Source organism: Simochromis diagramma, unplaced genomic scaffold, assembly GCF_900408965.1.
Source record: "Simochromis diagramma unplaced genomic scaffold, fSimDia1.1 OVJJ01000717.1, whole genome shotgun sequence".
Lineage (NCBI taxonomy): Eukaryota > Metazoa > Chordata > Actinopteri > Cichliformes > Cichlidae > Simochromis > Simochromis diagramma.
In genome coordinates this window covers 1,277,450-1,291,056 of record NW_024387503.1, presented here as the reverse complement: position 1 = coordinate 1,291,056, position 13,607 = coordinate 1,277,450, and the positions used below count along the sequence as shown (strand labels likewise).

Here is a 13,607-nt window from a genome sequence, read left to right as displayed (position 1 = left end):
CATGTTGGAGAATAAAGCTATGGCTGGCCTCCCAAACATCTCGTTTCCCCAGTGTTCCTTGAAGTCTTTCTTTATCTAATTTGGAAAACACTAAAGCCCGAGCTCCCACACATTTTCTGGCCTCGATGAAGGCTTCTTCGACACGGCGTGTGTCCACAGGGGATGGCATTGTTGGAGTGGGGCCCCGGCGCTGTTACCATAGCTGTCTTCGAATCCCATGTCCCTGCTCTCATTAAAATCGTCAGTTCGCAGCGGGTTGCTATGAATGTTTCCTTTCCCAACTGGGCACGGTGTCCAGGCATCTGTCTTCCTGTCCCTGCCATTGGGGGTTTTGACTCTTCTCAGTGTTCCCGTTTAATGCATTCTTTACATACCCTGTTGCATTCATTAGAAGAGATCATTAAATACAGCCAAGACATAAGGACTGCATGAGGTCTGTGCCATTGGTTCACACTCTTTCTCATGTCAGAACTGTAATTTACCTTTTGTCCGACTCCTGCTTCTCCTTCATGAGTTAGCTGCTTGTATCACCCCCACCTGTAGGACTGTAGGCTTATGTCCCACAGTTATCTGCTGCCCTCTAGTGGTCTGTTCCAGAGCAGAATAAGAGAAGGAAGCTCCAAAGTGTAGCCTGTAGTTATACCATGACAGGCCCTGCGGTCATTGTTCGGATAGAGCCCAGGGCTACAGGCAGCTTCTCCTTTTGTAATAAGCAGAATGATTAAGGATTTTTTTCTCCTGTGACACATGATCTTGATCTTTCTTCACACAGCTTTTCTCTGGTTTGCCTGCGACTTTGGCCGAGCCAATGATCCGTCCTTCTGCAGCTGGACATCGGAGGACACGGGATCTAGGTGGCAGATCCAGTCCAGCGGCACGCCTACCCTCAACATCGGACCCAACATGGACCACACAGGTAAGTACCTCAGATGATAGACTCACAACATCTGACACAGTACATGTGGCATTTTACCTCTGTGTTGCTGATACAAGGGCTTTACATTACAGGTGAACCGGGGAATTTCATCTACACCTTAGCAACCAGCCCCCAAGAGACAGAGGTGGCTCGACTCGTCAGCCCCGTGGTCAGCTCCCCGGACTCGGACCTCTGTGTGTCATTCTGGTACCACATGTTTGGGCCACACATCGGCACACTACACATCAAGCAGCGCAAGCAAACGGAGAAAGGACCTGCAGATGTCCTACTGTGGACAGTCAGCGGCCACCAAGGCAACCGCTGGAGGGAAGGTCGTGTCCTCGTGCCACGCACCAACAAGCCTTATCAGGTAACTGACCCACCTTTTAATTTACCTGTGCTTTTTGTGTGTGTGCTGTCACTCTAGAGGCTCACTTGTTTTTTTTGCCAAGGTGGTGATCGAAAGTCTAGTGGAGAGAAAGAGCTGGGGAGACATTGCTGTGGATGACATTAAGGTTCTCGATGGGATCACACTGCCAGACTGTAAAGGTGAAGCTTTGTGCATAGTTTCAGTGACTTCCTTCAGTTTTTGAACTAAAACAGCACTTTGGCACACAGCTCTGACTGCATTTTGTCATTTAGCTCTGCTTTTAATATGAATTTCTCTTTAAAGATCCCGACGTGCCCACTGAGCCAATATTGCCGGAGGATATTAATGAAATCAGTAAGTTCTTTCACACATCAGGTTTGTTGTGCATTCTAACCTTTTATAGTTTATTTTCTCACTTTTCTTTTTCTCTTCTGCTCCTTGCTTCCTCTCTAGTTCCGGAAAACACAGAATATCCAGACTTTGTGGATAACAACCAGATCCCTGAAGGCAGCATGCTAAAGACGCTTGACCCCATCCTGATCACCATCATCGCCATGTCTGCCCTCGGGGTCTTCCTGGGGGCCATCTGCGGCGTGGTCTTGTACTGCGCCTGCTCACACGGAGGCATGTCGGACAGGAACTTGTCAGCTCTGGAGAACTACAACTTTGAGCTCGTGGACGGCGTCAAGCTAAAGAAAGACAAACTCAACGTACAGAGCTCGTACTCGGAGGCGTGATTCAGGACAGAGCGCATTCATGTGACTGTGTGCGATGGGCCGGGCTCTCGCACGAGACTGTCTGCAGGCATATAATCCTGCCTGTCTGCAAGCAGACGGGCTGCCGATGCCCTCGAATCTCTGGACGAGGGACAGGTTCAGGAACCAACAGGAGGTCTGGACTGATCCATGCTTTTCTCAGGAGCTGCAGTTAAAAAAAAAAAAAAACAGAGCCTACCAGTAAAGGGGGAGGGACACTGTGTACAAATAAAATACAGGAAAAAAAATATGTACAGATGATTCAGATGATATTTTAATTTTCTATTTTGATTTTCATTCATTTTTACAATCGGATGCTGGTGTTGAGACCAATTTATTAATGATGTTTAAAGTATTTATCGTTTTCTGGAAAAAAAAAAAAAAAAGAAACGTCTTTTTATTATTACCATCAGTTGGTAACGGCTGTTTTCACCTTTTAGAAAGAGACGTATTGACATCCTAAGTGAACCATATCCGGTAAAAACTGTAGATTCGCCCCATGGCGTGGCAAACAGAGTGTGCCGTGAGACATGTACCCTTTCCCCCCCTTTGACCCCTATCACTCTAAAGTGAGGGTCCCATTCATGGCAATGTATGGTTCTGACAGTGCCTTTAATACGTTTTTGTTGGAATCCTCTGTTGATATCGGTGTTTTTTACTGTACTTGGCTTAAGCTATAATGACAGGAAACAGGGGCACATGACCTTAGAAATACCTGCAAAACAGGACAAGAGTTTATCACAGGTTTTTTGTTGTTGTTGTATTTGTTTGTTTGTTTTCTGTCCAAAACAAAAACACACACACTGTAAATAAGTTTTAATATATTTTATTGTCCTTTTTTTAAAGAAAGTAAAAAGTAAAAGGAAAAAAAAAGCTACAGTATCCCTTTTGTCATGGGTTTTTGCGTGTGCGTGTGTGTAAATACAATCTCCTGGACTGTTTCGTGGAAGGTGCAGTGTTTCATTTTCAGTCGCTCAGCTGAGCACGATTCGCCCGATCGCTGACGCTCCAGCGATTTCAATGTGCATTCAAGCCATCTGTCACCGAAACATCCACTTCTCAAAAAGAGCCCCAAGGATGAATGAATCGAGAGGTAGCAAACGCACAAAAACAAAACAAAAAAAAGAGATGAACTCTCAGCACTCTTCTTCTTCTGATCACTCATGACCACGCCATATCTCTGCTGTGAGCTGAACTGGTCACTGTGATGTTTTCCAGAACTTTAAACACACTCGTGACAATTTCAGAGGAGGTGGTAAAATATATCAAATATTTGGCAAAAACAAACAAACACCAATCCTCGTTGCTTTGCTTTATCTAAATCCCTCACTGTCTTGTCACTGTGGATTGTTCACCCAGGCAGTGCTATCTGGACAATGCAGCTTGAATGCACTTTGTTTTGCGAGCCCCTCGTGGTAGAAACCTGTAAAAAAGAGGGGTTAACACACTAACTGACGAATGGTGCTATCAGTAATTTAGCCAGACACATGTGTCTCATGATGAAAAAAAAATTTTAAATAAAAAAGCCCAGTTTGTATTGTCCACATGCTGTAGTGTAGCTCAAGCGCCCCGACCACCTCCTCTTGGGGGGCTGTGAAGAGTTTTTAACGTGTTTCACGTGTAGCAGCCATAATGTTGTGATGTCAGAGCTGATGTCAAAAAGGACAGGACGCTGGTACAGTGGGTTGGAGTGGGGGTGAGGTGGGGTTGGGGGTGGGAATCGAACATCGTCACCTGAATCAGACTCCCAGGCCTCTCTCCGTGGCTTTACCAAAGGATGGTTTCCCCCTTATACATACGGTGGAGGGCTGGAGGGGGAGGAGGGGTTCCTCGCCAACACAAAATACCGTGAGACCACAGTCCCTCCTCTCCACACCCTTCCCCATGAAAAAATCAAAAAAAGGGGGTAGCCTATGGCAGGACACTCACAGAGAACAGCAACGTGTTTGTTTTTTCTATCTCTTTTTAAGCTTAAAAGAAGTGAAACGTCGCCCAGGTGTGAACTCTTCAATCCCAGGGTGGTGGTGCCCCCCCCTCCTCCGCGAGGCTGCTGGGGCCCCTGAACTCAGTGGGGGGGTTTTGTGCCACAGTCAAAACAATCAAAAAAAAAAAATCAATCCTGGGAGGCGTGGAGTCTTTTTACATGGATGTGCTTTGTATGTTGTGCCGTGGTGAACACACGTTCTCAGCTTGTTCATTTTATTTTTCAGGACCGGGCGACCCTCTCTCCCCTCAGCTTTTACACCGCCCCCTGCCCCTCCCCCACCTGTGCTTTCACCTGTAGAGCACTGTAGCTGCTGCAGCTAAGGAGAAAGGATACTGTAGCGTGGACTCAAAAGAAATAATGTTGCACTGACAAATATATTTAAGAGGTTTATGTGTTTCTAGCATTCATTTGCAAAAAAAAGAAAAGAAACTGAAGAAAATCAAAAACTGTTTTCTTTTTCTGTTCTTTTTATATATACATGCATATATATATATAGTTTCAGATTATGTGACATAATTCTGAAATGTAAAAATACTGAGATGTTTTCATTATTGAAAAGGCAGAAGAGATTTTTTTTCCTCCCAGCAGTAATGTCCCTCCCCCGTACATTTACATGGCATATTAACCCTTCGTTTTGTACTGTCATTCAGAATTTTGTGCAGATTTTCTTTCTTTCTTTTTTTTTTTTTTACAATAACAAGGAATTAAGATTTTTATTTTCAGTACTGCTTCTGTAATTTACTGTTGTGAAGGGCGGGAGGGGAAAGGAATAAACAGCAAAGGCCTTAAAAAATTGAAAAGGGAATTTGTGAGTTGTAATTCAGGCTTTGAAATGTTTTTTTTTCTTTCTTTTTCTGCTCCAGTCGGACATCCAAACCACGGCCCTGCTGTGAAGGGTTAAACCAGCAGCTTCATAAGCAAGCAGCTCTTTGAAACAGCATCTTTTTTGTTGTTGTTGTTTTTGCTTGAGAGTGATGTGAAAGCACTATCAAGGCAACGCAGTGATGTTAAAAGAGAACTTTTTTGTCTGGTCTCTGTCTCATTGCCACCGCTTTCCAAAGATACAATAAAAAAAAAAGCGTCTCCACACGAAGGAGGATGAACTTTTCTTTGCTGAGGAGTTTTGCTTTTTTTCTGCATTTAATAAAAGAGAAACAACTCACCGGCTCGATTGGCCTGACACTGAGCAATGACAGGTGAAAATTAACCTCCTGATCCCAGATCAGAACTCTGCTAATGTGAGTTTCCACCTTACTGAAGTAGTTAACAGTGGTGAAACTGATGGCATAAAGTAAAGGGCGGGTGGTGACCACTAATGAGAAGCTGATGTGAGCTGGGATCAGTCACTCAGCTGGATTTTGATCCTGGTCTATCATTAGTTCAAACTGCATTTTCACTGATTTTTTTCTTCTTCTAAATTTACAGGGGTCATATCGTTTTGCCACTTATTTTGGCAGGCCAGGAAATGAGACAGAAAGTATCACCACGGTGATTTTTAAAATCTCTGGTTTCAGTGTCAGTTTCAATTTAGAGCGTGAGATAGAAGTACAGCATGTAAGCAGCTCGTTGAGGAATGCTTATACACACATCTTGAAAGACATAGCAGGACCCTCATCATCGTTAGCAAGCAAATTAGAGTCCTAACATCTTTCAGCTGCTATATCCTTCACACGCTATTGACTACATGAGAGCTTAGAGCATGCAAACCCAACTTCATCGTTGTTTTATCTCTCCTCAGACTGCTGAAAACTAATAATCTTGCAAAACTATGCTTAACATTAATTAATGATTAATTAATTAGTCATTAACACAGAGAGTATCATCAGTCATTTATCTGTGTGGCACGATTGACGGAGAATTGTAGCTTGATCTACACCACAATTAGAAAGTGTCTGATATGGATACTTTATTTAGCAGTACTTCTTTGGGTTTTAAAGTCTTCTTTTCCAAAGGCTTTAAAGTGCTGCTTCTTTGTGAATATGTTATCTACTAATTCTAAAGATTAGTCTTTAATTATTAATTTTGGGGATAATGAAAAATCCCTTTTGTGTTTAGCTTTTCTATTCTATACCAGTGCAGTCGCTCTTATTAAAATCTGCAGAAGTCATTATTGAATCACCTCCTTAAAAGGCTATTCGTTTATCACTTATTAAGAATCAGTCAGTGCTGTAGCTACAATATCAGTAAAAAAAAATCTCTTTCTCCAGGTCAAACATAACATAGAGCCAAAAAATCAAAGCCACAGTCGCACTGTGAGGAGAATCACTCACATTGTTTTTTGTCACAACTAGAAATTTGAAAATGTTTGACTTACTAGTTTGTAAAGGCTTTTTAGCTTTGCAGGAAAGAAGTTATAGCAGCATAACCACAGCATTAGTAACGTCCCGGACAGGCTCGCATCTGAAACTTGTAGTTTTATATTTTGCCACTGGGTGGCTCTGTGGAGTAATATTGAGTTCTTTATTCTGTATCATATTCCACGTTTGTTAAATAAAAGGAACATTATTATGAAACGGTCTCTAATGTATTAATGTAGAGCACTACAGTAAATGTGTAGATGCTTCATTATTTTCCTTTTTTGTTTCCATATTGTTTAATGTCTGCAAATGATTTAGTGGACTAGGAATGATTTGCCAGTTATAATACGTGCAAACATAATACACAGTTTGTTTGTTTTTTATTGTGGGCATTGTGATATGTTATCACGGACGCAGAGTGACTGGCTGACTTCAATAAGCTGCTGTGTTACACAGTCTTTACTGGTACTGCCAAATAAAACAGAACCGTTAGTTATCTGCGCCTTTCCTGCTATAACAAGAGGAAATTGTGTCTGTCATCTCGCTATTTTTCCATGACGAAGGAGTCTGCCCTCAAAGTGCAGCTCTGAAAAAAACTTAGATTTGTTGTTATGCCCCCTGTCCATGCAGTAGCCAAATCCCACCACAGGGGGGCTCCAGAATCCACAGAAGTCCTATGGCATTTATCCAGGATACCTCAGCTATTACGGCCCATCACTTTTATACCATTGGCTGTAAAAAAAAAACAAAAAAAAGGCTACAAAAACTCACCATCCACTTCATTAGGAACAGGTTTTTTGTTCCATATTGATATGATAGCATCACAGAGATGCTGCAGATCTGTTCGTTGCACATCCATGATCTGAAATTCTCATTCCTCCATATCCCAAAGATGCTCTCTTGGACTGAGATCTGGTGGTGGTGGAGGCCACCTGAGTACAGCGAGCTCATTGTTATATTCAAGAAACCAATCTGAGATAATTTGAGCTTTGTGACCTGGCACGTTGTCATTAGTAGATTATACACTGTTGCCAAAAAGGGATGGATATAATCAGCAACAGTAGCTACTCAGGTAGGATGTGGCATTTTAAATGATGCTCAGTACTAAGGGGCCCAAGATGTGCCAAGGAACCACAACATTACACCACAAGCAACAACTTGAATTGTTCATACAAGGCAGGATGGAGCCGTGCTTTTATGTTCTTAAAGCTAAAGTCTGATCTTATCATGTGAATTTTGCTGGAATGTATGCACAGTTTTATTTATATAGCACCTTTTAAGATAAATATCACAAAAAAATGTCTAAAAAAGTTACCCAAAAGCAACTTTACTTAAAAAGATGGCTCTTTAGTTGTTTTTTATAAGAAACCACCAAATCCGTAGATCTAAGGCTCAGTGGGGGAGAGTCTAGGGGTCACTGTGGGAAAATCTGTGTCTCCTTTAGTTTTCTTGTATAACACAAGGTCTCTGATATCCTGCGATCAGGATATCAGAGACCTGCTGGAGACAAATGGCTGTAAAGGTTCAGTGATGTACATCAGTGTTTACCCACAGAGAGCTCTGAAAGTCACAACCAGAATCTTGAAGTGGACTCCGAAGTTGACGAGGAGCCAGTGCATCTGAATTAGAAAGTGACCTGACAGTACTCACAGGTGCATTCTGAACAACTTGCATACATTCTGAGGAGGTTTTGTTGAGACAAGTGAACAAGCAATTGCAATATTCCAGAAAGGATGAGATAAAAGTATTTGCCATAATTTCTAATTCACAGCGTGAGAATCACAGCGTGAGATTTCATGTGATCGTGATCATCCAAAGTTAAAGCACAAAACTGTCAAGGGCACAAACAAGGACTTCTGTTTTTTCTATATTAATCTGAAAAAAAAAATGTCAGCCACCCATGCAGGACCTGACTCTGAATCTGGTATTTAGAAAATCAGCAGCACAAGAGAATACAAAAATAGGGGTTGACTTTGCCTCCACACCTAAACAGAAAAACAAGAACAGTCAGTGAGATTTGGCAAGTGGGGGAACACTAAGATCTGTTGTAGTTCCCAGCTTAGGGAAAATACTAACAGCTCACAATAATTTCTATTGGCACCATAGGCAAGAAAAGCAACTGACAATCTGTATAGCTTATATCTTTATATGTATATATTTACAAAAATTGCTATATTAAAGTTTTGTTTTTTTGCTTCTATTGTTTATTGTTTATTTCATAGCATGGTGTCTATTATTCAGTGGAAAGACAGTGGATCACTGCTGGAATATCCACTCATGTCTCTTTTTGCAGGATGTCTCATGGAGCTGCCTGTAGGATTGTCTAGATTTGCATTCAAATGCCCATCCAAAACAAATGCCTCTTTGGGGAATGTTTGCTCCCTTTCAGCAATGTCTTCATTCTTACTTAAGTGTGATTTGGGATGTATATCAGTAAAATCACAACTTAATCGGAACCTGCAGCAATTTCTGTTTCTCTGGAATGATATGAGCCATGTCGTTTATATGAGCCATATCATATCAACGTTTATCCTTGTAATAATACAAAAAAAACATACTTTGAGTTTTAAAACTACTGCTGAATACCTGAAAAAAGTAGAAAGAAATAGCTGTAGTTTCTAGAACAGATCTTTCTGTGAGAAATAGAGAGCTGCATTCTCTTGTAAACACTCCCAGGAGGCTAAACAGGATTTGAGGGTCTTCCGGCCCACTGTTTATTTTTTCTCACTTTCTTTCCCCCACTGTGTCCACTAGTGCTCAGGCACAAAATAACAAATCAGAAAGTTTAAAGTAAATAAATAGCTGAGTGAGTTTACTTATTAATTTTTTTACTAGAACTCATACAAAAAAGTAATGGTAGTGGCTCATTTTGTATTTGTGGCATCTAATACCAAAAATAAATAAATTTCAGCTTTGTGATTGTTAAAAAAAAAAGTATTACACATTTTTAAAGAGTCCACTCGAATTTCAGGTTTTCAGTAATATAGATACTTTACAGCAAACCCTTGATTTTATTCTTTTTCATTTTTTGTTTTCTATTGGTTTTATATCACTTTGTATTATATAACTAAATTGGATTAACAACAAAAACATTTTAAATAAATTATCATATTTAAAATATGAGTAGAAGAAATTACGACTGGATTTTTAAAAAATGTTTTGTAGTAAATTACACAGTAAAAGATAATTAATCAGATGTATTTAAACTTTATAGCCTACTCTTTTTTTAGCTTCAGTGTGAAACTGTTAGTGGACAGTGAAGTACAAGTACAGAGCCAACTGTCCTTATAGTGATGAGGATGATGCTGATGGTGATTAAAGATGTGGACTTAATTGGAGTTACGGACTGAGTTAGTATTATACCGACACACTGTGTATGTGTGAGCGTGAGTGGGGCTGTCCTCTAGCGTTGACGTAGGCAACATCAGGGTCAAGTGAGCAAAATTAAGATGGTTAAACGAATGCGCGCGCCTTCAAAACAAAATATATCAAAGCTTGTTTGTTTGTTTTTTTTGAATACGTAAAAAGACTTTGATGACGCATTGTTCAAGGTTCAAGGTTCAAGGTTCTTTATTTGTCACATGCATAGTTATACAAGTATAACACACAGTGAAATGTAGGCTGACACGCTCCTCGACATGTGCAAAAATTGTGGGGGGGGGGGGGGGGGCTGTAGAGGAAGACCATTATATATATAATATATATAATATACAGACATATAGTATATACACTGGGTGAATGTGCAGTAGTAGCAGCAAGCAGGTGAATTCTGTATATTAATATGAATAGACATCTGACTATTTTACAGGAGACAATATAAACATATTTAAAATTAAAGGAATTTGAAATGTACATTGTGCCTTGGTTTAGTGTCTGGAAGAGTCCTGTCTCAGTCAATTATAGATGATGTGAGAGGGCGGGTGTGTGTGTTTAGGGCACGGATGGCTTGGGGATAGAAGCTCCTCTTGAGTCTCTCTGTCCTTGCCCGGAAGATGCGGAACCTTCTACCAGATTGCAGAAGTTGGAACAGTTTGTTGCCAGGATGGGACGGGTCCTTCAGTATCTGCGCTGCTCTAGTCCGGCATCTCCTGGTGTAGGTGTCCTGAAGCGGGGGGAGAGCAATCCTGCAGCAGCGTTCTGCTGTACGGATCACTCTCTGGAGAGCTTTTTGGTCCTTCACACAGCTGTTCCCAAACCACGATGTCATGTTCTGTGTGAGGATGCTCTCCACAGCGCCTGTATAGAAAATCCTGAGGATCTTTGGAGAGACCCTGAACTTCCTCAGTTGTCGTAGGTGATACAGGCGCTGCCTAGCCTTTTTGGTCTGGACCTGAATGTGGGCAGACCATGTCAGGTCTGAGGAGATGTGGACACCAAGATACTTGAAGGACTGCACCCTCTCCACTGGAGCTCCATTGATGATGATGGGCTTGTAGTCTCTGTGCTGACCCCTTCTGAAGTCCACCACCAGCTCCTTGGTCTTGCTGACGTTCAGCTGGAGGTGGTTGTCCTGGCACCACGATGCCAGATTCTTCACTTCATCCATGTAGGCCGCCTCATCGTTGTTGGAGATGGCACCCAACACCACTGTGTCGTCAGCAAACTTCACAATGGTGTTGGAGCCATGGGTGGCCACACAGTCTGAAGTGTAGAGGGAGTAGAGCAGTGGCGAGAGGACACATCCCTGAGGTGCTCCTGTGTTGATGGTGATGCTGTTGGAGAAGCACCTGCCCACCCTCACCACCTGAGTTCTGCCAGTGAGGAAGTCCAACACCCATGCACACAGACGGCTGTTAAGTCCCAGATCTCTCAGCTTTGTGAACAGTCTGCAGGGCACTATTGTGTTAAACGCTGAACTGTAATCAACAAACAGCATTCGCACATAGTTACCCTGTTTCTTGTCCACGTGGCTGAGAGTGGTGTGTAGGACGTGGGCGATGGCATCCTCTGTGGATCTGTTGGATCTGTAGGCGAACTGCAGCGGATCTGTGGTGTCTGGGATGGAGGAGGAGATGATGTTCTTCAGCAGCCTCTCAAACACCTTCATTACTACCGAGGTCAGTGCAACTGGCCGGTAATCGTTCAGGGATGAGGGTTTGCTGTTCTTGGGCACAGGGATGATGGTGGATCTTTTGAAGCATGTGGGGACCACAGACTTCGCCAGGGACTCGTTGAAGATGTAAGTGAACACACCTGCTAGCTGGTCAGCACAGCAGCGCAGCAGACGGCCGGTGATGCCGTCTGGCCCCGCCGCTTTCCTTGTGTTCACTCTCCTCAGTGCCGCTCGGACGTCATGCTCCGCGATGCTGGTCACCGGGCTCTCGCTGATGACGTCACTGTCCTCGGTAGTCAGGCGGTAGATAGCATTAGCCGCCTGGCTAACCTCGAAACGGGCGTAGAACCGATTCAGCTCGCTGGTGAATGCAGAGTCGGCGTTGATCGGCGCAGTGTCCCTGGCTTTGTAGTCCGTAATGGTGCGTAGTCCGTGCCACATACTCCGTGTGTCGCCCTGGTGGAAGCGGGACTCCACACGTTCCCGGTACCTGCGTTTGGCATCTCTCACCGCGCGCCGCACGCCGTATGAGGCCGCTTTGTAGGCGCTCATATCGCCAGTGGCGAGACCCGCGTTGTAGGAGGCGGTCCTGGCGTTTACTGCAGTGCGGATCGATCTGTCCATCCACGGTTTCTGGTTTGGGAATGTGGTGACTCTCGCAGTGGGGATAATCTCCTCCGTTAGCATATTGATGAAGCATACTGCTACTTCCGTAAACTCGTTGATGTCGACTGCGCATGCTCTGAACATGTCCCAGTCTACGTCGTTGAGTGCGTCCTGTAGCGTAGCTTCTGATTGGGCAGTCCACCGTTTTACCTCCCTCTTGGTCACGTCTTCCCTCCGTATGCTTTGTTTATACTGGGGAATGAGGAAGATGGCGTTGTGGTCAGACTTCCCAAAAGCCGGGTGTGAGACAGCTTTGTAGCCCTGCTTGTATGGCGTATAGCAGTGATCCAAAATCCGATCCCCTCTCGTTGGACACGAGACATGCTGGTAAAAGTTTGGCATGACTTGTCTGAGGTTCGCTTTGTTAAAGTCTCCTGCTACAATGAGGGCTGCGCCCGGGTCCTTGTTTTGAAGCGAGCTCAGCACATCATGTAATTCGGACAAAGCCATACCTGTGTCCGCTTGGGGTGGGATGTAGACCGCCGTGGCGATGACTGAGGTGAACTCACGGGGCAGATAGAAAGGGCGGCACTTAATGCTCAGGAACTCCAGATGTGGCGAGCAGCCGCTGGAGAGAGTAGAAATGCTCCTGGCATCACACCACTTTCTGTTTATCATGAAACACACTCCTCCACCTTTGGTTTTGTTCGACTCTGCCGTTCTGTCCGCGCGGAGCACAAAGAATGAATCCGACGGAGTTACGGCCTGGTCCGGCACGGTGGGGGTCAGCCATGTCTCCGTGAAGCACAGAATGTTGCAGTCCCTCATGTCACGTTGGAAGGTGACCCTTGCTCTTAGGTCATCGAGCTTGTTCTCCATGGATTGTACATTGGCCAGTAGGATACTGGGCAGTGGTGCGCGATGCGCCTGCTGTCTCAGTCTGTTCCTAATACCAGCGCGTTTTCCCCGGCGCTTCTTTGTTCTGTGCCTCGGATGAGCGGCCCGTCCTTTGTTGTTCTCCGCGCCGCGTAGAATCTCTGGCGGCCAGGAAGGGTCAGGTTTAAAAGTGTCCAAGATTAGATGTGCAACCTTGGCACCGATGTTTACAAGTGATCCGCTGTCGTATACTATAAGACTAGAGGATTTTGGGATGTAAACCAGAGCAAAAAATAGGTAAATTGGGAAAGCTTTTTAATTAGAGGAAGTGAAACTTTAATTGGAATGGTTAACAGGACATCTGTATCTTAGAAAGTACTAAGATACAGTACTAAGAAGGTCTAGATTTTACCCCAGATATTACAAAAATTTTAACCCCATATAAACAAAAAAAGAAAGAAAAGAAATGAAAGACTTCTACCACCGTCTTTGTTTTTTTGGAATTCCCCATTAATCTCCATTTACCAGAGAATTCTTACTCTTCTGTAAAGCTTTCGTCCTTCTTGAAAGGGGCTATAAAAATCTTTAACTTAAAAGTTATTGAATTTTTTTCCTATTTTTGTTATATATACAATTATAAAATATAAAGATAATAAACAAAAAAATAAAAAGATTTGAATTTGATTTTATGTTGAAGGAGCTGTAACCGGAAACGCTCGGTGTGCCATTGTCCGCGATGCTGCTGCA

At 43.3% G+C, this 13,607-nt stretch overlaps 1 protein-coding gene across 2 annotated transcripts in view; it reads left to right on the top strand.

The window, feature by feature from the left end:
- Positions 1-3,101, top strand: part of nrp1a (neuropilin 1a) — a 60,439-nt gene extending 57,338 nt beyond the window's left edge. For both annotated transcript variants that reach the window (XM_040018783.1, XM_040018782.1), the window contains exons 14-18: positions 773-916; positions 1,009-1,286; positions 1,369-1,465; positions 1,590-1,640; positions 1,740-3,101. In XM_040018783.1, the coding sequence (XP_039874717.1) occupies positions 773-916; positions 1,009-1,286; positions 1,369-1,465; positions 1,590-1,640; positions 1,740-2,023 (854 nt within the window). In that variant the 3' untranslated portion in view covers positions 2,024-3,101. The remainder of the gene's footprint in view (positions 1-772; positions 917-1,008; positions 1,287-1,368; positions 1,466-1,589; positions 1,641-1,739) is intronic.
- The last annotated feature ends 10,506 nt before the right edge of the window (positions 3,102-13,607 follow it).